Below are 15,952 nucleotides of genomic sequence, written 5' to 3'. Positions count from 1 at the left end.
TCCTCTTCTTCTTCGTCCTCAGCCTACTCAGTGTGAAGATAAGCAGGATGATCTTTATGATGATCTACTTTCACTTAATGAACAGTAAATATATTTTCTAGGTTGGGCGCTGTGGCTCACGCCTGTAATCCTAGCACTCTGGGAGGCCGAGGCAGGAGGATCACTTGAACTCAGGAGTTTGAGACCAGCCTGAGCAAGAGCAAGAGCAAGAGCCTGTCTTTACTAAACAGAAAAATTAGCTGGGCGTCCTGGCATGCCCTTTTTAGTCCCAGCTACTTGGGAGGCGGAGGAAAGGGGATGGCTTGAGCCCAAGAGTTTGAGGTTGCAGTGAGCTATGATGACTTCTGCTGCACTCTACCCAGGGCAAAAGAGCAAGACTTTGTCTCAAAAAAAAAAAAAAAAAAAAGTAAATATATTTTCTCTACCATATAATTTTCTTAATAACGTTTTTTTCTCTATTGTAAGAATTAGTGTTTAAGAATATCATATGTAACATATCAAATATGTGTTAATTGACTGTTATAGGTAAGGCATTCTAGTCAACATTAGGCTAATAGTGGTTAAGTTTTTGGGGAGTCAAAAAATTATATGCAGATTTTCAACTGCACAGGGGTTGGTGCCCTAAACCCTACATTGTTCAAGGATCAACTATATATTTTCTATCTTGTTACCTTTCTTCTTTTATTATATGTAGTAGTTTTTCGGTCATATTGTCTACAATGAGAGATAGTTTTATCCTTCCTTTTCCAAATCTTATTCCAAATTTTTCTATAAAATTTCCAGATCTTATACTAAAATCTTAATTACAGTAGCAGTGGGCTTTAAATGGACATTTCTTATCTCATTTCTTACTATAGCCAATGTCTAGTGTTTTCCCCATTTTAGGAAGATAATGACATTGGGGCCAAAATATACATTTTATCCTTTTAAGAAAATACCATAATTTCTGTTTCATTGAAATTTTTAACATAACTGGATGTTGTACTTTATCATATGCCTTTTCAGCATTTCTGGTGATGATTATATGAATTTTAATTATCAATTATTATGGTAAATCATATTAATAGATTTCTTAATATGGAACACTCTTGCATTCTGGTGTCAACCCAACTTGCACTTTAAAGTGCCTACTGCTCTATTTATGTTGTTTGCATTACTATTTGTAAGTAGATCGGTCCATAGGTTTTTGTGCCATCTTCACATTTTGGTATCATTAGTTTACTTGTTTCATTAAAAAATATGTAACATTTCCTTTTTCTGTGTTCTTACACTGTTTAAATGGTGTGGAATAATTTCATTTTAAAAGTTTGGAAGAATTCCTTTGTAAAATGTTTTGAGCGTGAATCTTTTGTCATTTTGTTTATTTTTTCTGTGGAAATTAGTTTTGTGTAAGCTTTCTATTTTTTCTAGGTTCTCTTTTGGTAAATTATATTTTCTTAGAAAATAACCCTTTTTTTTCGTTCTAGGGTCAGTTTTGGTAAATCATGTTTTCCTACTATAATGCCCATTTCATCTAGGTTTTTGATTTATTTACATAGAAAGAGAGTGTGTGTATATGTATAAAATTTCCTTAGTTTGTGAAATTATGGCCTCTTTGTCACATTTATTTTGTGTATTAACTAATGGTCTACTATATTATTTCAAATAGCAGCTTTTAAAATTTATTTCAGTTATCCTCTTTAAAAAATGTGTTTTGTTTTCTATCTTAGTTTCTATGGTTAGCTGTTTTATTTTGTTCCTTTCACTTTCCTTCAGGCAAGATTTTTGTTTTCACATTTTCTGAGATAGATGTTTAATTTGTTTTTTTCTTCTTTAATTTTTCATAAGTGTTTGATTTTCTTGAATGATGCTTTAGTTATTTCCCATAGATTATAATAATGTAGTGCTTTACATTATTTTTGTTTTCTAGAAATTCTATCATTTTGTTTTCTGTTTTCCCTCTTAGATGTAAGTTAGTTTTAATTTTGATATTTTCAAATGGTAATCCTATATTTATAGATGAATCTTGCTACTCTATAAATGTTGAACTTGTAAACCAGGTAGCATAAGTCTGTATTTCAGCTGGATCCTTTGACCCAGGAGACCTCCTGGGATGACACGATCTGTCTCTCCCTCTCCATTTCTGACTCCTTCCTTCTCCTTTCCTTTTCTCTTTCCCCTATGTGTGTGTGCTCATACATATTTTTGTAGCCCTGGCAGCCTCGCGTGGTAACAAAAGCTTACTCCTTTGTCTTCAAGTAAAAAGGAGAAGATCTGTGTTGTGGGAACAATACTCTTGAATTTGTAATAAAATTGTAATGGAAAATTCATTTTTATGAAAACTTATTTAACAAATAACTCTCATGCTACTTCTATTGTAAGGGAAATGTTTTAGTAAAAGAAAAATAGCATTTACTCTTGTCTTAAAGTATATTTTTCAATAGTTAACATGAGCAAAATTAAAAATTTTAGTAGGAGAGATACTGTGTGGAGGAGGTAACTTCCATTCATAGCTATTACTGAATAGTAATTTGAAATGATATATATGAATATGCTTTATAATATATTGATGTTAGAATATAAGATACAAAAAGCTAATCATAAATTAAAAATATTAATAAAAACATATTAGATTCTATCTTAAAGTACAATTTGTTCAAAAGGGAAGTTTATATCAAGAAGCATTTCTTTCTAGGAGCACTGATAGATAAATAATCAATATAAAATCTGATGTTCCCACTAATTGAAGATGCCATCATAGTTTTCTTAAAATAGAAATCTGAAGATGTGTTTTTGTGAAATTCAGGAAAAGAGAAAGATTCCTGTGTTTCACAATGGATCTGCCCCCACGTCGGGCGAGACTCCTAAAGAGGCTGCTCATCATGCTGGGCCTGAGCTACAGAGGACTGGACGGTGGGTACAAATGCTCATATCTTCTTGGGGTAGGGGTTGATTTGATGAAAAAGACATAAATGTTCTTTTTCTTTCCAAGTATTTGGAACCTAATCTTATACAATGTTTTTTTCATATTTTAAAAAACTGTGCATTATTGTATATGATGTTAAGGAAAATTTATATGCTTTTAAAAATAATTTTAATAGTATGTACCAAGCTATGGACCATATGTTCAGAATATTGCAGTTATATAGTATATAGATTAATTTTCATTGGTTATTCAGAAGGTTCTTGAAGAAGGGATAGAGTCCTATTAAAATTCTCTATATCAAGTAGAGAATTATGGGAACAGAGAACAAATGATTTTTTTATGTGTGTGCATAGAGTTAAAACTCTTAAATGAGCATTATATCATGAGATAATGTACAATTGAGATGGACAAACATGACTAAACCATTGTAATGATCACTGGAAACCTAGTTAGAAAAATTAACAAGTTAATTTTTGGAATAAAGAATAGAAATATTACCAGGTGTAAATATTGCCTTAAATTATTTTGTAGAAGTAGATAAATGTTATAGTATTTTCATACTATAGCAAAGCATGTGGCTACTGATACTATATTGTCCACTGGTGGTCAATGTGGAACTAAATAATCTTGAATCTTCAATCTTTGTTTAAAAGATTTAAGATGCACTATCAGGGCTTTTGATGACATGCCTGAAGGGTACCATATGTATGAAAAATAAACATCTAATATACTGAATACAGACTTTAGAGAAGCTTAAGTTCACAATTAATTCATTGACTAATGAAATGTATTAGTCTCTGTAAATATAATAAAGAAAAAACTTCATCCCTGTGTGAACAGTGCTATTCTGTTATTAGCTATTATTGCTTCTTCAAACTTCAAACTGGGATAGGGTTAGTCGCCGAGAAGCACCATGTCAGGTCCCCATTGATCTCACAGTTACCAGAGAGCATCTCTAAGCCATCTGTTAAGTAATCAACTATTGATTAAATGATGTACATTCGTTTTGTAGATTATCATTGGCACCTTTTTTATGGCAAGCTGATTCCTCTTGCTATCATATTATTTATAGAATACGTCTTCCACTTTTCAACTTTTCAGTGTGTGTTTAGGATTTATTTCAGTATCAACTTAAAAAAATTAGAATGATAAAGCTTGAAACATCCAAAGCATTTGAAAGCTTAAGGTTAATTTTTTTGTGTATTTTCCTGCAGTTGGGATTTGAATGATTATTTATTTTATGAGTCATAAAGCTTTATTGAATTATTGATTCAGTCACCGGTGTGTGTTCAGTACCTGCTATGTTGCCTGACTGTGTTCTAGACACTAGAGATATGACAGTGAACAAGAAAAATCCCTGCCCCTTCTGGAGCTTATATTTTATTGGAATGTTTTGAAGTTAGATGTATCCAAAAGTCTGATTTAAAAAAAAAGTTGAAATGATATGGCTCTGATGTGCAAATATAGATTTTAATCTACTAATTAAAACCTCTTAGTTTTATCTATAATTATTCTTGTTTGACTACATATATAGTAAACTAAATATACTGAAACAGTTTTTAGAGTTGATTTTTTTCCTGACAGAAATATTTATATGACTGAAGTACTAATTTTAAGTTATTGAAATTATTTAATTTACTACTTATGTATCCAAGCACAGCACACTACATTTATATTAATTTTATATTCATTTTGGTTTTAATTACCTTCCTGGAATTTGTGAGAGTTGCCTTTAAGATTTATAATGTAGGGATAATAGAATTGCTTATGAACATTTTCATGAATGGGTTGTTAGATTTTATTTATTTTTATTGTACATTTCCTTGCACATTTGTGTCCGAAATTATATTTACTCATATAAAATCATTTGCCTGCAGTTTCCTTCAGTAAATAGTCCATAAAATATAGATGTTTGTCTCTTTTAACTTAATGAAATATACTTTTCCTCTATCATCAGTAGATTAGATTAAATGAGTATATCTTCCATAATTTATATCATGATTTAAATTGGATTTTAATTTTTGTTGACAAAACACTAGGCACCAGCAGTTTTGTGTACCCCATAGTGTTAGTTTTAACTAGCTAGAATCCTCTAGTGTACAGTTTGACGAGTTTCATCTCACCTATTTAGGCTTTTTGGTGGTTTGATACTTGACATCAAAAGGAAAGCACCTTTTTTCTTGAGTGACTTCAAGGATGCATTAAGCCTGCAGTGCCTGGCCTCGATTCTTTTCCTATACTGTGCCTGTATGTCTCCTGTAATCACTTTTGGAGGGCTGCTTGGAGAAGCTACAGAAGGCAGAATAGTGAGTACAAAGATTGGTAGTGGCCAGGCTCTTAGCTCTTCAGAGGCAAGTGTCTGTATGCATTTGTCTCACTATTCATACTTTTATTTGAAGAGTCTACCCACAGCATGATTAACCTGTCCCAAAGCAGACTTCCCCCCAAGGTAATTGCTATGGAAAACATGGGGAAGCCATTTGAACAGAAGATGCACAGTCGAGGTAAAAAAAAAATTATCTTGGCTTGCTGGATGAATGGTTTTATAATTTGAGTAAAAGGCTTGCATTGTCTTTTGGGCTGGGTGGATTGGGGGGAGACACCAGTTGAACTGATTCTGGGTGGGTCATGGGTGGGAGGATTTATCAGTGGGGTTACTTCATCCTAGAAGGTATCAAAGGATTAGTTAGAGCCATATGTTTAATATTAAGTCATCAGTCCTGGCTTGTAGGCCTAGACTAGACTACTTGGAAGAATAGATATAATGTGCAAATAATGGCTTTTTGAAGTGGCATTTACTTTAAGTTTGCTGTTATTAAATCTGTGAAAATAGCCAAAGCTTTTATTTGGAAAAAATAAAATATAATGAAAGCTGCATCCATCCTTTGTTATGACTAAAATGGAAGTTTTTGTGTTTTTCTGTTTGTGATAATATTGTAAAGCTGTGGTGCTTTGTGAAATCTTGAGAGGCAATTGTTTTTATTGTTTATATGCATTTTAATGGAATTTAAATTAGATGATTTGTAATTCTTAAAATCTTAAGTGTATTTTACTTAATTATATTTATTCTTGGTAGAAAATTCAATTTTTATAGATGAATAGTTAAAAAATAGCCAAAGCAGGGGTGGGGGAGGAGTTTAAAAAAATAGCCAAAGCTAAGTAATGATAATTGTTCAATTAACACGTTTCATTAGCTGAACAAGAGATAAATCTGACAACTGAAGTTTTCTTGCTACTCTGAATTTATTTTTGATTATTTAGATTCTTTTTACATTAGTCTTTAATTATTGTATCAGAGGTACATATTTTTAGTTAAGTTGCTTTATGTGCTATCACAAATTGTGCATGTAACTCTGCTGGTCCCCATGGAAATGTGTTTTATCTATTACCATCGTGGAAATGCTGCCTCTCTGCTCATGGACTGTCCCTGCCTGCCCATCTCATCCTGCTAACGTCTTAGTTCATTAGGCACTGGAGGAATGTAGACAAGTGTAAGAAGATCATGTATCTCCTGTCTTCAAGGATCCTAACCTAAGTGAAAAAGATATATGTATATATTAGTATGTACATAGTGACGATGTCATGGTGTGCTTTGCCACATGAGTCAGATAAAGGAAGGGCTATAGGAGTTGAAGTAATAGTAATAGAGATAGCACAGGGATAATTATGGAGGAAAAGGATATGGAGATGTGTTTTTTTTTTTTTTCCAGGTGCTTTATTAAAACTTCAAGTAGAAATGGAGATATTAGAAGGTATAGTTCCAGCATTTATAGAGTGATGAAGAGGAAATGTAAAGATTTTGAGAATTGTTCATATGTAAGTGAGGGTTGAAGCTGAGAATAGATGAGGTTAACAAAGGAGATAATTTACAGGGAGAGAAGGAGAGGGAAAAAGTGGGCAATTACCTAGATTTATGGAATGGAGGAAGGATGAGATGCAAGGATGGGATGGAAGAGAAAAATGACTCAGCACATTAGACACAGAGACTTAGAAGAGCAATCAGGATGATGTAGTTTTATGAAAACCAAACTAGAAGTTTTGAGAAGGAGGAAAGATTAGAAAGGAGTGTTTGACAACTTAGTAGAGTAGGAGAGTAGTGGTGTGGTCTAGAGAGGTTTGTATAGGTTTGTGAGGGGAAGCTGAGGGTACGGCTTCCGATGGGTAAAGTGGAAACTTCTGAGTGTACAAGTGAGGCAGGCAGGCAGTGTAAAGAGATTTCTTTAGGGAAAGACAGGTTTCAGTTTGGCAGTAAACATAAAAACACTTCAAAAATTAGAAAAAAAAATAGGTCTGGGCAAGAGAAATTTTTGCTTCTAGTAAATGTGACCACAGGGGCAGGGGTGAAAGGAAGGTCTTCTGTGACAATACCTGCTATTTCAACCCACAGTTGGGGAAGGGGAACCTTCATTTTGTGCCCATTTGCCCGTTGTTAATATTTTCTTATTTTGCTATCTCCTTGCTTCTCTTCTCAGTTTTTTTCTGTCTCTAGATATCAGACATTTTTTTCCTTTGACTTAAGCTCTGCCTAAATTCATTCCTAAGTGTGCGTATTCTAATTGAACTAAGGGTTTTATGATGGCTTAGCAGTATCTTCTATGACAAACTTGTTTTCCCATGAGCAAGAAAATAAATTTATCCCATACAGTTAACAAATATATCATTAATATGGACACTTCTCCTTCATGTTGCCAAAAGACAAATTTGTATGTGAGTTTAGTTCTGTTTTTATTCTAATAGTTGAATTATACTTTCACCGAATACTGTCATTTTGTCGTTTTGATTTTGGAAGATGCTGTTACAGCTGGTGAGAATTGCTACCACTCATTAGGTGCATCTATCTGCCAGACACTGTGTTTACTAGGTGTTTTTGCCAGCACTACTTACATTTTTCTAGTTGTCATCACCCCTATTTAAAAATGAGAAAGCTTAGGTTTGAAAAGGTTAAGATACGGCCATGACTCACACACCTAGTACTAGTAACCAGTCTTCCACTACAAATCTAGTTTTGAAGCCCCGCTCTCTGCCTGCTGCTGTGCTGCCTCTAATTTCAGAAGGGTTGTTTCTTATAAGCTTCTTTTTCTTGACTTTACTGATTATGGGCTTTTCCTTTCTGGGTAGTGCATTCCAGTTGACTTGATATTTGTGAACGGCAAACTATTCTTTCCTTACTTTCTTATCCCTCCCCTTTTTCTAGTGGCACCCTTGCTATCTAGTAACTTAATCAGTTAGAATGTAATGTTGGTGGTGGTACAAAATTAGTGTACTAGCTTTGACTTAAAATTTCTCTTAGTCTTTCAAAGAGATTTTTCTCATTTATTTTGTTAACTATTTCAGTTTTGATATCAGTTGATTAAGCCTATCATTAATTTCTTTAAGTGGAAAATTGCCATTTTGAAATCAGTTTGAGAAAGATAGGATCACGTTATGACTTATTTGAAAGATTCTTTTTTGTAGCACCATATTGAATATTTATTGTATTTTTAAAATGAACTATTTTAGACTTATTAGACTATTCAAAATAATACATACCTTTTATACTCACAGACTTAAGAAATAAAACATCTATAGATAAAGTTGAACCCCTTTTGTGTGTCTCTTCCATTTACTCTTTCCTTCTTGCATCTGATGGTAAAGGTTGAGTATCCCTTATCTGAAATGCTTGGGATCAGAAGAAGTGTTTTTGATTTTGGATTTTTTAAAGGATTTTGGAATATTTGCATTGTACAAAGTGATTGAGCATCCCTAATCCAAAATCCAAAATGCTCCAATGAGCATTTCCTTTGAGTGTCATTTCGGTGCTTAAAAAATTTCAGGGTTTGAGTTTTCGGATTAGGGATACTCAACCTATATTGAATTTTGAATTAAGGACGATCACAAAAAGTTCACTTTTAATGTGCAAAAAGAAAGCAGTTTTTCCTATGTATTTAAAATGTATTAGTAATTTTCCATTTTTTAAAATTAAAATTTAAGACTCACAGTTGTGTTTGCTTTATAACTACTTGATTAGTATTTTTATTTTCCAGATGTCCTACATGTATTATAGTAGGTTAGAGATGTGTTTATGATGTATTGCTTTTATTCATTTTTTTTTCCTTAAACAGAGTGCAATAGAGTCTCTTTTTGGAGCATCATTAACTGGGATTGCCTATTCATTGTTTGCTGGGCAACCTCTAACAATATTGGGGAGCACAGGTCCAGTTCTAGTGTTTGAAAAAATTTTATTTAAATTCTGCAGGTAAGTAATAGTTCTTTCCTCATCACGTGTTTGCACGTATGTACAATTATATGTTAAATTATTTATTAACTTAGTTTAATAGCTGAAAAAGAGGATATGATCAATATATGCAGTTTCAGTATTTTTGGACTACTGTGTGGTCGACCCTACCCTGGCCCCTAAAACCATTCCTAACCCAAAAACATGGAAATGAGGAAAGTAAAATTGCCCTTGAGTATAAAATCAATGGATTTTGAGTACTGATGAGCAAATCACTTGAGGAATGGTAAAAATCCTTTATGCTAGTGAATTTAAACCAGTAAAAAGGTGTTAATCTGAATTGTTTGTTAGAGGATATATTGGTCTTATGCAAGAGGTTTAGAAAGAGGTGGGTCTTGAAGGCCCGTGCTGACCTTACCAGTCATTCCTGTTTAACAGAGGAGCTTGAAATAGTCAAAGTGAAGTGTCAGTTTCCACTGGCAAGATTGTTCTCAGTGCGGAAATGAATATAGGATACTGTAGCAATTGGGCTGTGAATTCAACATGGCCAGTACTCTTCCCTTTGTGACATAAATGCAGTTCAAAATTATAGCATGAAACAACTTGATGCTGTTCAATATTTGATTGATTTAACTGTCTTGTTCTGATTCTTTACTTACTATACCAGCTGAGTCTGATTCTAATCTGGCATGGTACATAGACTAATAGATAATGACCTATAGTATAGACTCTGGTAGTAATTTCTTATTTGAAATTTAAAATAAGAATTTATTGTGGGAGAGGAGGTTGTGGTGGGATGGTCATGATGTTGGAGCCATATTGACATATACGACTTCTGTACTTCAGAGGGAATCAGATAAAATTGTTCTTTCTTATAGACTATATATCTGTCATTTACTCATAACTGATTTCTAAAGTGAGGTCTAATTTTGAAATATTTATTGCATAGTAAATTTTCACTATAAATCTTTTATATAAGTATAGTAACCAACACATCTGTTAATAAGAAACTAGTCTTCGGTTAAAGCAGAGAAAGCATTTTCTCTAGTCATTTTGTCATTCTGTAGTTTACTCTCTTTTTTAGAAATTATGTTTTTATGTTGTTCTTATTGCTTGTTATAAAAATTTTTATGTACGAATACTATTCCACATACGTATGTTGATCATGTTCACATTTTTCTTTTTAAACAGAGATTATCACCTTTCCTATCTATCTTTAAGAACCAGTATTGGTCTATGGACTTCTTTTTTGTGCATTGTTTTGGTTGCAACAGATGCAAGCAGCCTTGTGTGTTATATTACTCGATTTACAGAGGAGGCTTTTGCAGCTCTCATTTGTATCATATTCATCTATGAGGCTTTGGAGAAGCTCTTTCATTTAGGAGAAATATATGCATTTAATATGCACAACAACTTAGATGAACTGACCAGCTACTCGTAAGTGTTTCTGTTTCCCCCTAATTTTAAAATGTGTTTTTGCAGAGATGTCAGAGCTTAAGAAGATGGATTTTTTGCAATGTGATACTCACTGTGTCTAGCTGCAACTACCTAGCTAGCCATGTGGTAGTTGGACATGTTTGTTTCAAATGAGATTTTTGGCAAAGCAGTCAATGGACATAAATATAGTTGATCAAATTCAGTCATTTTTGTTTGCTGAAATAACATTCAAGTGTGTGTATTTTTAGTCTCTTGTTTGAATTGGATAGGCCAGTTTAAATTTGATTATTTGGCAACTAACCTACCACATATTTTAATAAGGCAGTTATATTATATCTTAAATTCTTTCACTAAATTCTGGATGTATAATAGGATATAGGATATATTTTTAAAATTTACATATTATTCACATTTTGAATTTTCATTAATATTTTTGAAGCTTGATAACTGTTACTGAAAGTTCTTTTTTTCAGTAGAGTTTCAGTAAACTTGTCTGCTGTTTAGTGGAATGTTTTCTTTGTGATAAGAAATCATGAAATAGAAATATTTTAAAACTCTAGAATAAAATGGGATTTGAAAAGTAATGCATAATAGTTACAACAAAAAGGTTGGCAAATATGTTTGATTGAAGTAAAATAGGCTATTGAAATTAGATACATCTAAGTAGATTCCTATATTTGCTGTCTTTAGCAGTCATGCTTGGTTCGGTGTAAATGTGGTACTGCATTTGATTAACTTACATGGAGAAATGTGGTTACCAAAAGACTAAAAAGGATATAGATTTTCTTTTTCTATAGGCCCCAAATACCTATACTCTCCTCCTTCCTTCCATTCCTCTTCTCCTTCCTTCTTTCCCTGCTACCTTCCCTTGTACCCCCTCAACTTTGATGGACAGCATAGGGAGGGATATGAAAATTCCTATAAGACATTGACCTATTTGAAAATATTAGTGACACTTTGATGTTAAAAATATTATGTGCTATCTTCTTTGTCCTTAAATGCTTTAATTAAAAATAATTTTTTTTGTCTTTTCTCTTTCCCTGCCCTTTGCTCCTTTGACCTTTATGAAGCATGACTTTTAGAGTTAGTGTCAGCCAGTTAGAGCAATGTTTTCTTCAGGGAGGCTAAGTAATTACATGTGAACAGCATTCATTCAGCTAACATTCTATGAGCACTTAGAGGCACTGTGTTAGGGCTGTCGCCTGATTTATATTATAAATTTATAATTTGTAGCATTAATTTATTATTCACATCATAGCCCCTTTCATGTATGAAGAAATTGAGGCTCCTGGAGGTTAAAACTTGCCTTAGATCAAACAGCTAGTAAATGATAGTGCCTGGACAGACTCCAAAGTCCATCTTCTTGCCATTTCTCAAAGAGTTTATAATATAATTGGGAATATTTAGGGTTTTTTTTTTCCTTTTTTAAAATACATATTTAAAAGTTTCTTTGCTTATGTGTATTTCTAGCTTTTTTAGGCTGTTGAAATAGTTCTGGACATGAACTGAACTCTCTGAACTTGTGACTCTCCTAGTTCTGTCCTGATGAAAAACCATGTTTTATTTATTTCTTTAAGAGTAAGACTTGAGATCAATAAAGAGTGAGCATGAGTAGGTAGCACTTGTCACAGTACAAAGAATTAATAGTAGTATAACTTACTGGGAGTCTGCACATGTGTTGGGGGTGGAGATAGCGGTAACTACTATGGAGGTTGAATAGATAAGATTTAGTGGAGAGTAGTGTTGCTAAACATGGTGGTATCTTCTCAGATTTTTAACACATTGACTGCCATGTGAGTTGTATTTAATTCAGGCTAGTTTTGAGCCTGGGGCCTCATGAAGCAAAATGCTGCAGTTGGTTTGTGAAAATCTTACTTGTTGCTGTTATTATTATTACAATTAATATTGACAATTTTATTCTAACAATGTAGATTGCATTGCATTTAACTCATGCACAGAAAAAATAAAAAATAACAAATTAGGGAGGATCATTTTGTTTTAAAACACCATGGCTCCAGGGAAAACTTTTTTTTTTTCTAGTATGGCAGTCAATGTATTAAAGAAAATAGTGCCCTCCGAAGTGTATACTTTACTAGTTTCATTAAGTAAACATTTAATTCATATTTGTATTAGTTTTATTTTATTTCTGTAACCCAAACCTTATTCCATTCTGTTGTTGTTTCTGATGTATTTCCACTTTCTAGTGTCCATGCTTTGCAACATGGTAAAAAGGGTGAGAATTTAAAAGCTACCACATTGTGTAATTGATTTGGTAAAATGTAAACATGAAATCCAGGATCCTTAAACATTTATCCTACTCTTAATTTCTCAGATGTGTGTGTACTGAACCTTCTAACCCTAGCAATGAAACTCTAGAGCTGTGGAATAAAGAGAATATAACAGCACACAATATTTCCTGGGGAAATCTCACTGTTTCTGTGAGTATATTATGAAGTAAAGGGTTTTTTGAATATGTATTATTCTGATTCTTTTAGCTTTTTCTGATTAGACATACGTTTTTTCTTTCTTTCTTTCTTTTTTTTTTTTTTTTGAGACAGAGTCTCACTCTGTTGCCCAAGCTAGAGTGCCATGGCGTCAGCCTAGCTCACAGCAACCTCAAACTCCTGGGCTCAAGCGATCCTCCTGCTTCAGCCTCCAGAGTAGCTGGGACTACAGGCATGCACCAACCATGCCTGGCTAATTTTTTTTATATATATTTTTAGTTGTCCTGTTAAGTTCTATTTTTTTAGTATAGACGGGGTCTTGCTCTTGTTCAGGCTGGTCTTGAACTCCTGAGCTCGAGCAATCCTCCCGCCTCGGCCTCCCAGAGTGCTAGGATTACAGGTGTGAGCCACTGTGCCCGGCCCATACGTTTCTTCTTGATCAATGAATATATAGTATGTTTTCAGAATATAGTGGTGTTATTACCAAATAGTAGTGACCAATTTTTTATGTATCATGCACTAGAAAGTATAGGCTGAAAAGAATGAAACTAGTAAAAGAGATAAAGATATACTATATTTTACTTCCAAGATATAATTGTTAAAAATATGTGAATATACTTTGGTTTCAAATCCTAATTAGATGATAAATTCAAAGGAAATGTTTACTGGAACTGTGGTTACATATTCTGGACATTATACAACATTTCGTGTCCACTTGTCCTGCTTGCTTTTTTCAGTTCATATCCTCCATGGGCAGTTTAGAGGATCATGAGTGCTGTGGTTTGTCCCGAATGTCTAAGTGAACCTTGTCTAACTTGTAGAGACTAGTCTGACTGAAGCACTAAAGGAAGATAAAGGAAAAAGGACAAAAACATGATATGAGCACCTACTGTGTACTGAATACTATTACAGATGCTTTGTATTCTGTTGGGAAATATTGCCCTAGCCCTAGAATATTCATTTGGGACACTTCCAAAGTTGGGAAGTAAAGTGATGCTAGCAGTCCAAGTTAAACCTCAGATGCCCTGAGCTTGTCTGGTGCCTTTTAGTATATGTGCTGTTGAAGTGAGCACTCTGGTGCTTTTTATAATGTATAAGCAACTATAGGCCATTCCTTTCTCACTAAAGGTGATAGTTAGCCCCTAACTATATAATTTGAAGATACCTGAAATTTTATCCCATTGGTAATTTAAGGCTGTGTTGTCTAGTACAGTATCCATTACCTACATGTGCCTATTTAAATTTAAATTAAATATGATTAATTAAAAGTTTAGTTTCTCAGTTAAGTAGCTGCATATCAGCACTCAATCTACTCATGTGACTACTGGCTTCTGTATTGGATGATAAGATATATGACATTGCTATCACACAGTTTTATTGGACAGAGCTAATTTAAAGCAGTAAAAATCAGTAATCACATCCATGCTTTACTATTTTATAATTTGAAAAGTCATTTTTTGTTATGTAAGAAGTATAGTTAATACATGTGTTCAAATAAAAGTGTTTTGTTAAAAAGAATTTTTTTCATGATGCATAGGATGTCTTGATATTATAGATGTAGGTCTTGTCAGAGTGTTTTCTTGATATCCAAAAGGGCCATGTGAGGGTTGGGTTTGTTTTTTTTTTTTTTTGGTAGGTGTAGCTTTTATTTCCATCATCCATCAGTATATGGAAACTGAAAATAATGGAACATTTAACTATTTTTCTTTTGGTACACATCTGACTTATTTTGTTAAAATGAGCCTCATTAGAATATAAATTTAAAAAAGGACTTTAGTGGCATGTGCCTTTCTTAATTTCTGATTGCCTTTCAGTTATTTTTCCTCCATAAAAGAAAATCAAGTCAATAGATTTCTATAATTGTATTATGTTATGCTATATTATTGTAACTTGGCAAAATATTTCAGAGATTTGAGATACACATATTTTTCAGATTATAATATCTCTGAGTTCACAGTATATTAATTAAAGGTGTACTATAATTTAGCATTGTTTTTTCTTTCTAAGTGAAACAAAATAATCATGTGTCTTACAGTCAGTTGCATCTTACAGTCAATGAATTTTATAAATAATTTATTAGATATTTAAGAATCCCCTTCATGTCTCTCTTTTTTTCCTCTCTTTTTTTCTAGGAATGTAAAACATTTCATGGTGTATTTGTAGGATCAGCTTGTGGACACCATGGCCCTTATATTCCAGATGTGCTGTTTTGGTGTGTCATCTTATTTTTCACAACATTTTTTCTGTCTTCATTCCTCAAGCAATTTAAGACCAAGCGTTATTTTCCTACCAAGGTAACTGGGATCTAATTTTAGAATTCTGGTACTAATCATGTTTTAAATTTTTATTTCCTTGGTTTATTTGAAAAAGTAATATATTATTTGAGGTTAATACTTTATGCCAAATAGTTATAAAGAAATTATTTATAGTGTAAAATATTTATTACATGTCAGAGCTCACAGTAGGAAGATAATGGTATCATGAGAGTTGGTAGATTAGTTGTGAAATGTTTTATATTTTGGGGAAGAATTAGATATAAATGTATGTAATTGTTAACATTGTCATTAATTAAAAATGCCATTTGTACTTTCTAGTGACATATTATCTGTGAAAGACATGAATTACTTAGAAAGGACGCATAGTATTTCTGTGTTTATATTAATATAAATCCCTTTAACACAGGTGCGATCAACAATCAGTGATTTTGCCGTATTTCTCACGATAGTAATAATGGTTTCAATTGACTATCTTGTAGGAGTTCCATCTCCTAAACTTCATGTTCCTGAAAAATTTGAGGTAAGGGTTAAAACAAGTGGCTATTTGTTGCTTGGTAATACAAAATAGATTTTTGTTAGTAGTTGCTTTGCAAAAATAGTTTTCTGAGGACCAATTCTGATTTAGTACTGACCCTGCAAAAGTCACTAGTTTGCAGGATCTCTAAAGCAGTTTAGG

The 15,952-nt window shown here is 33.0% G+C and overlaps 1 protein-coding gene across 12 annotated transcripts in view; it reads left to right on the top strand.

The window, feature by feature from the left end:
* Positions 1-15,952, top strand: part of SLC4A7 (solute carrier family 4 member 7) — a 112,349-nt gene that overhangs the window by 71,510 nt on the left and 24,887 nt on the right. For all 12 annotated transcript variants that reach the window (XM_069473330.1, XM_069473336.1, XM_069473334.1 and 9 more), the window contains 7 exons: positions 2,786-2,892; positions 5,037-5,211; positions 9,007-9,140; positions 10,311-10,556; positions 12,889-12,994; positions 15,133-15,294; positions 15,683-15,796. In XM_069473330.1, coding sequence (XP_069329431.1) covers positions 2,786-2,892; positions 5,037-5,211; positions 9,007-9,140; positions 10,311-10,556; positions 12,889-12,994; positions 15,133-15,294; positions 15,683-15,796 — 1,044 coding nt within the window. The remainder of the gene's footprint in view (positions 1-2,785; positions 2,893-5,036; positions 5,212-9,006; positions 9,141-10,310; positions 10,557-12,888; positions 12,995-15,132; positions 15,295-15,682; positions 15,797-15,952) is intronic.

Source organism: Eulemur rufifrons, chromosome 7, assembly GCF_041146395.1.
Source record: "Eulemur rufifrons isolate Redbay chromosome 7, OSU_ERuf_1, whole genome shotgun sequence".
Taxonomy (NCBI): Eukaryota; Metazoa; Chordata; class Mammalia; order Primates; family Lemuridae; genus Eulemur; species Eulemur rufifrons.
The sequence above is the reverse complement of the archived record's forward strand: the minus strand, read 5'-3'. Positions and strand labels throughout refer to the sequence as shown.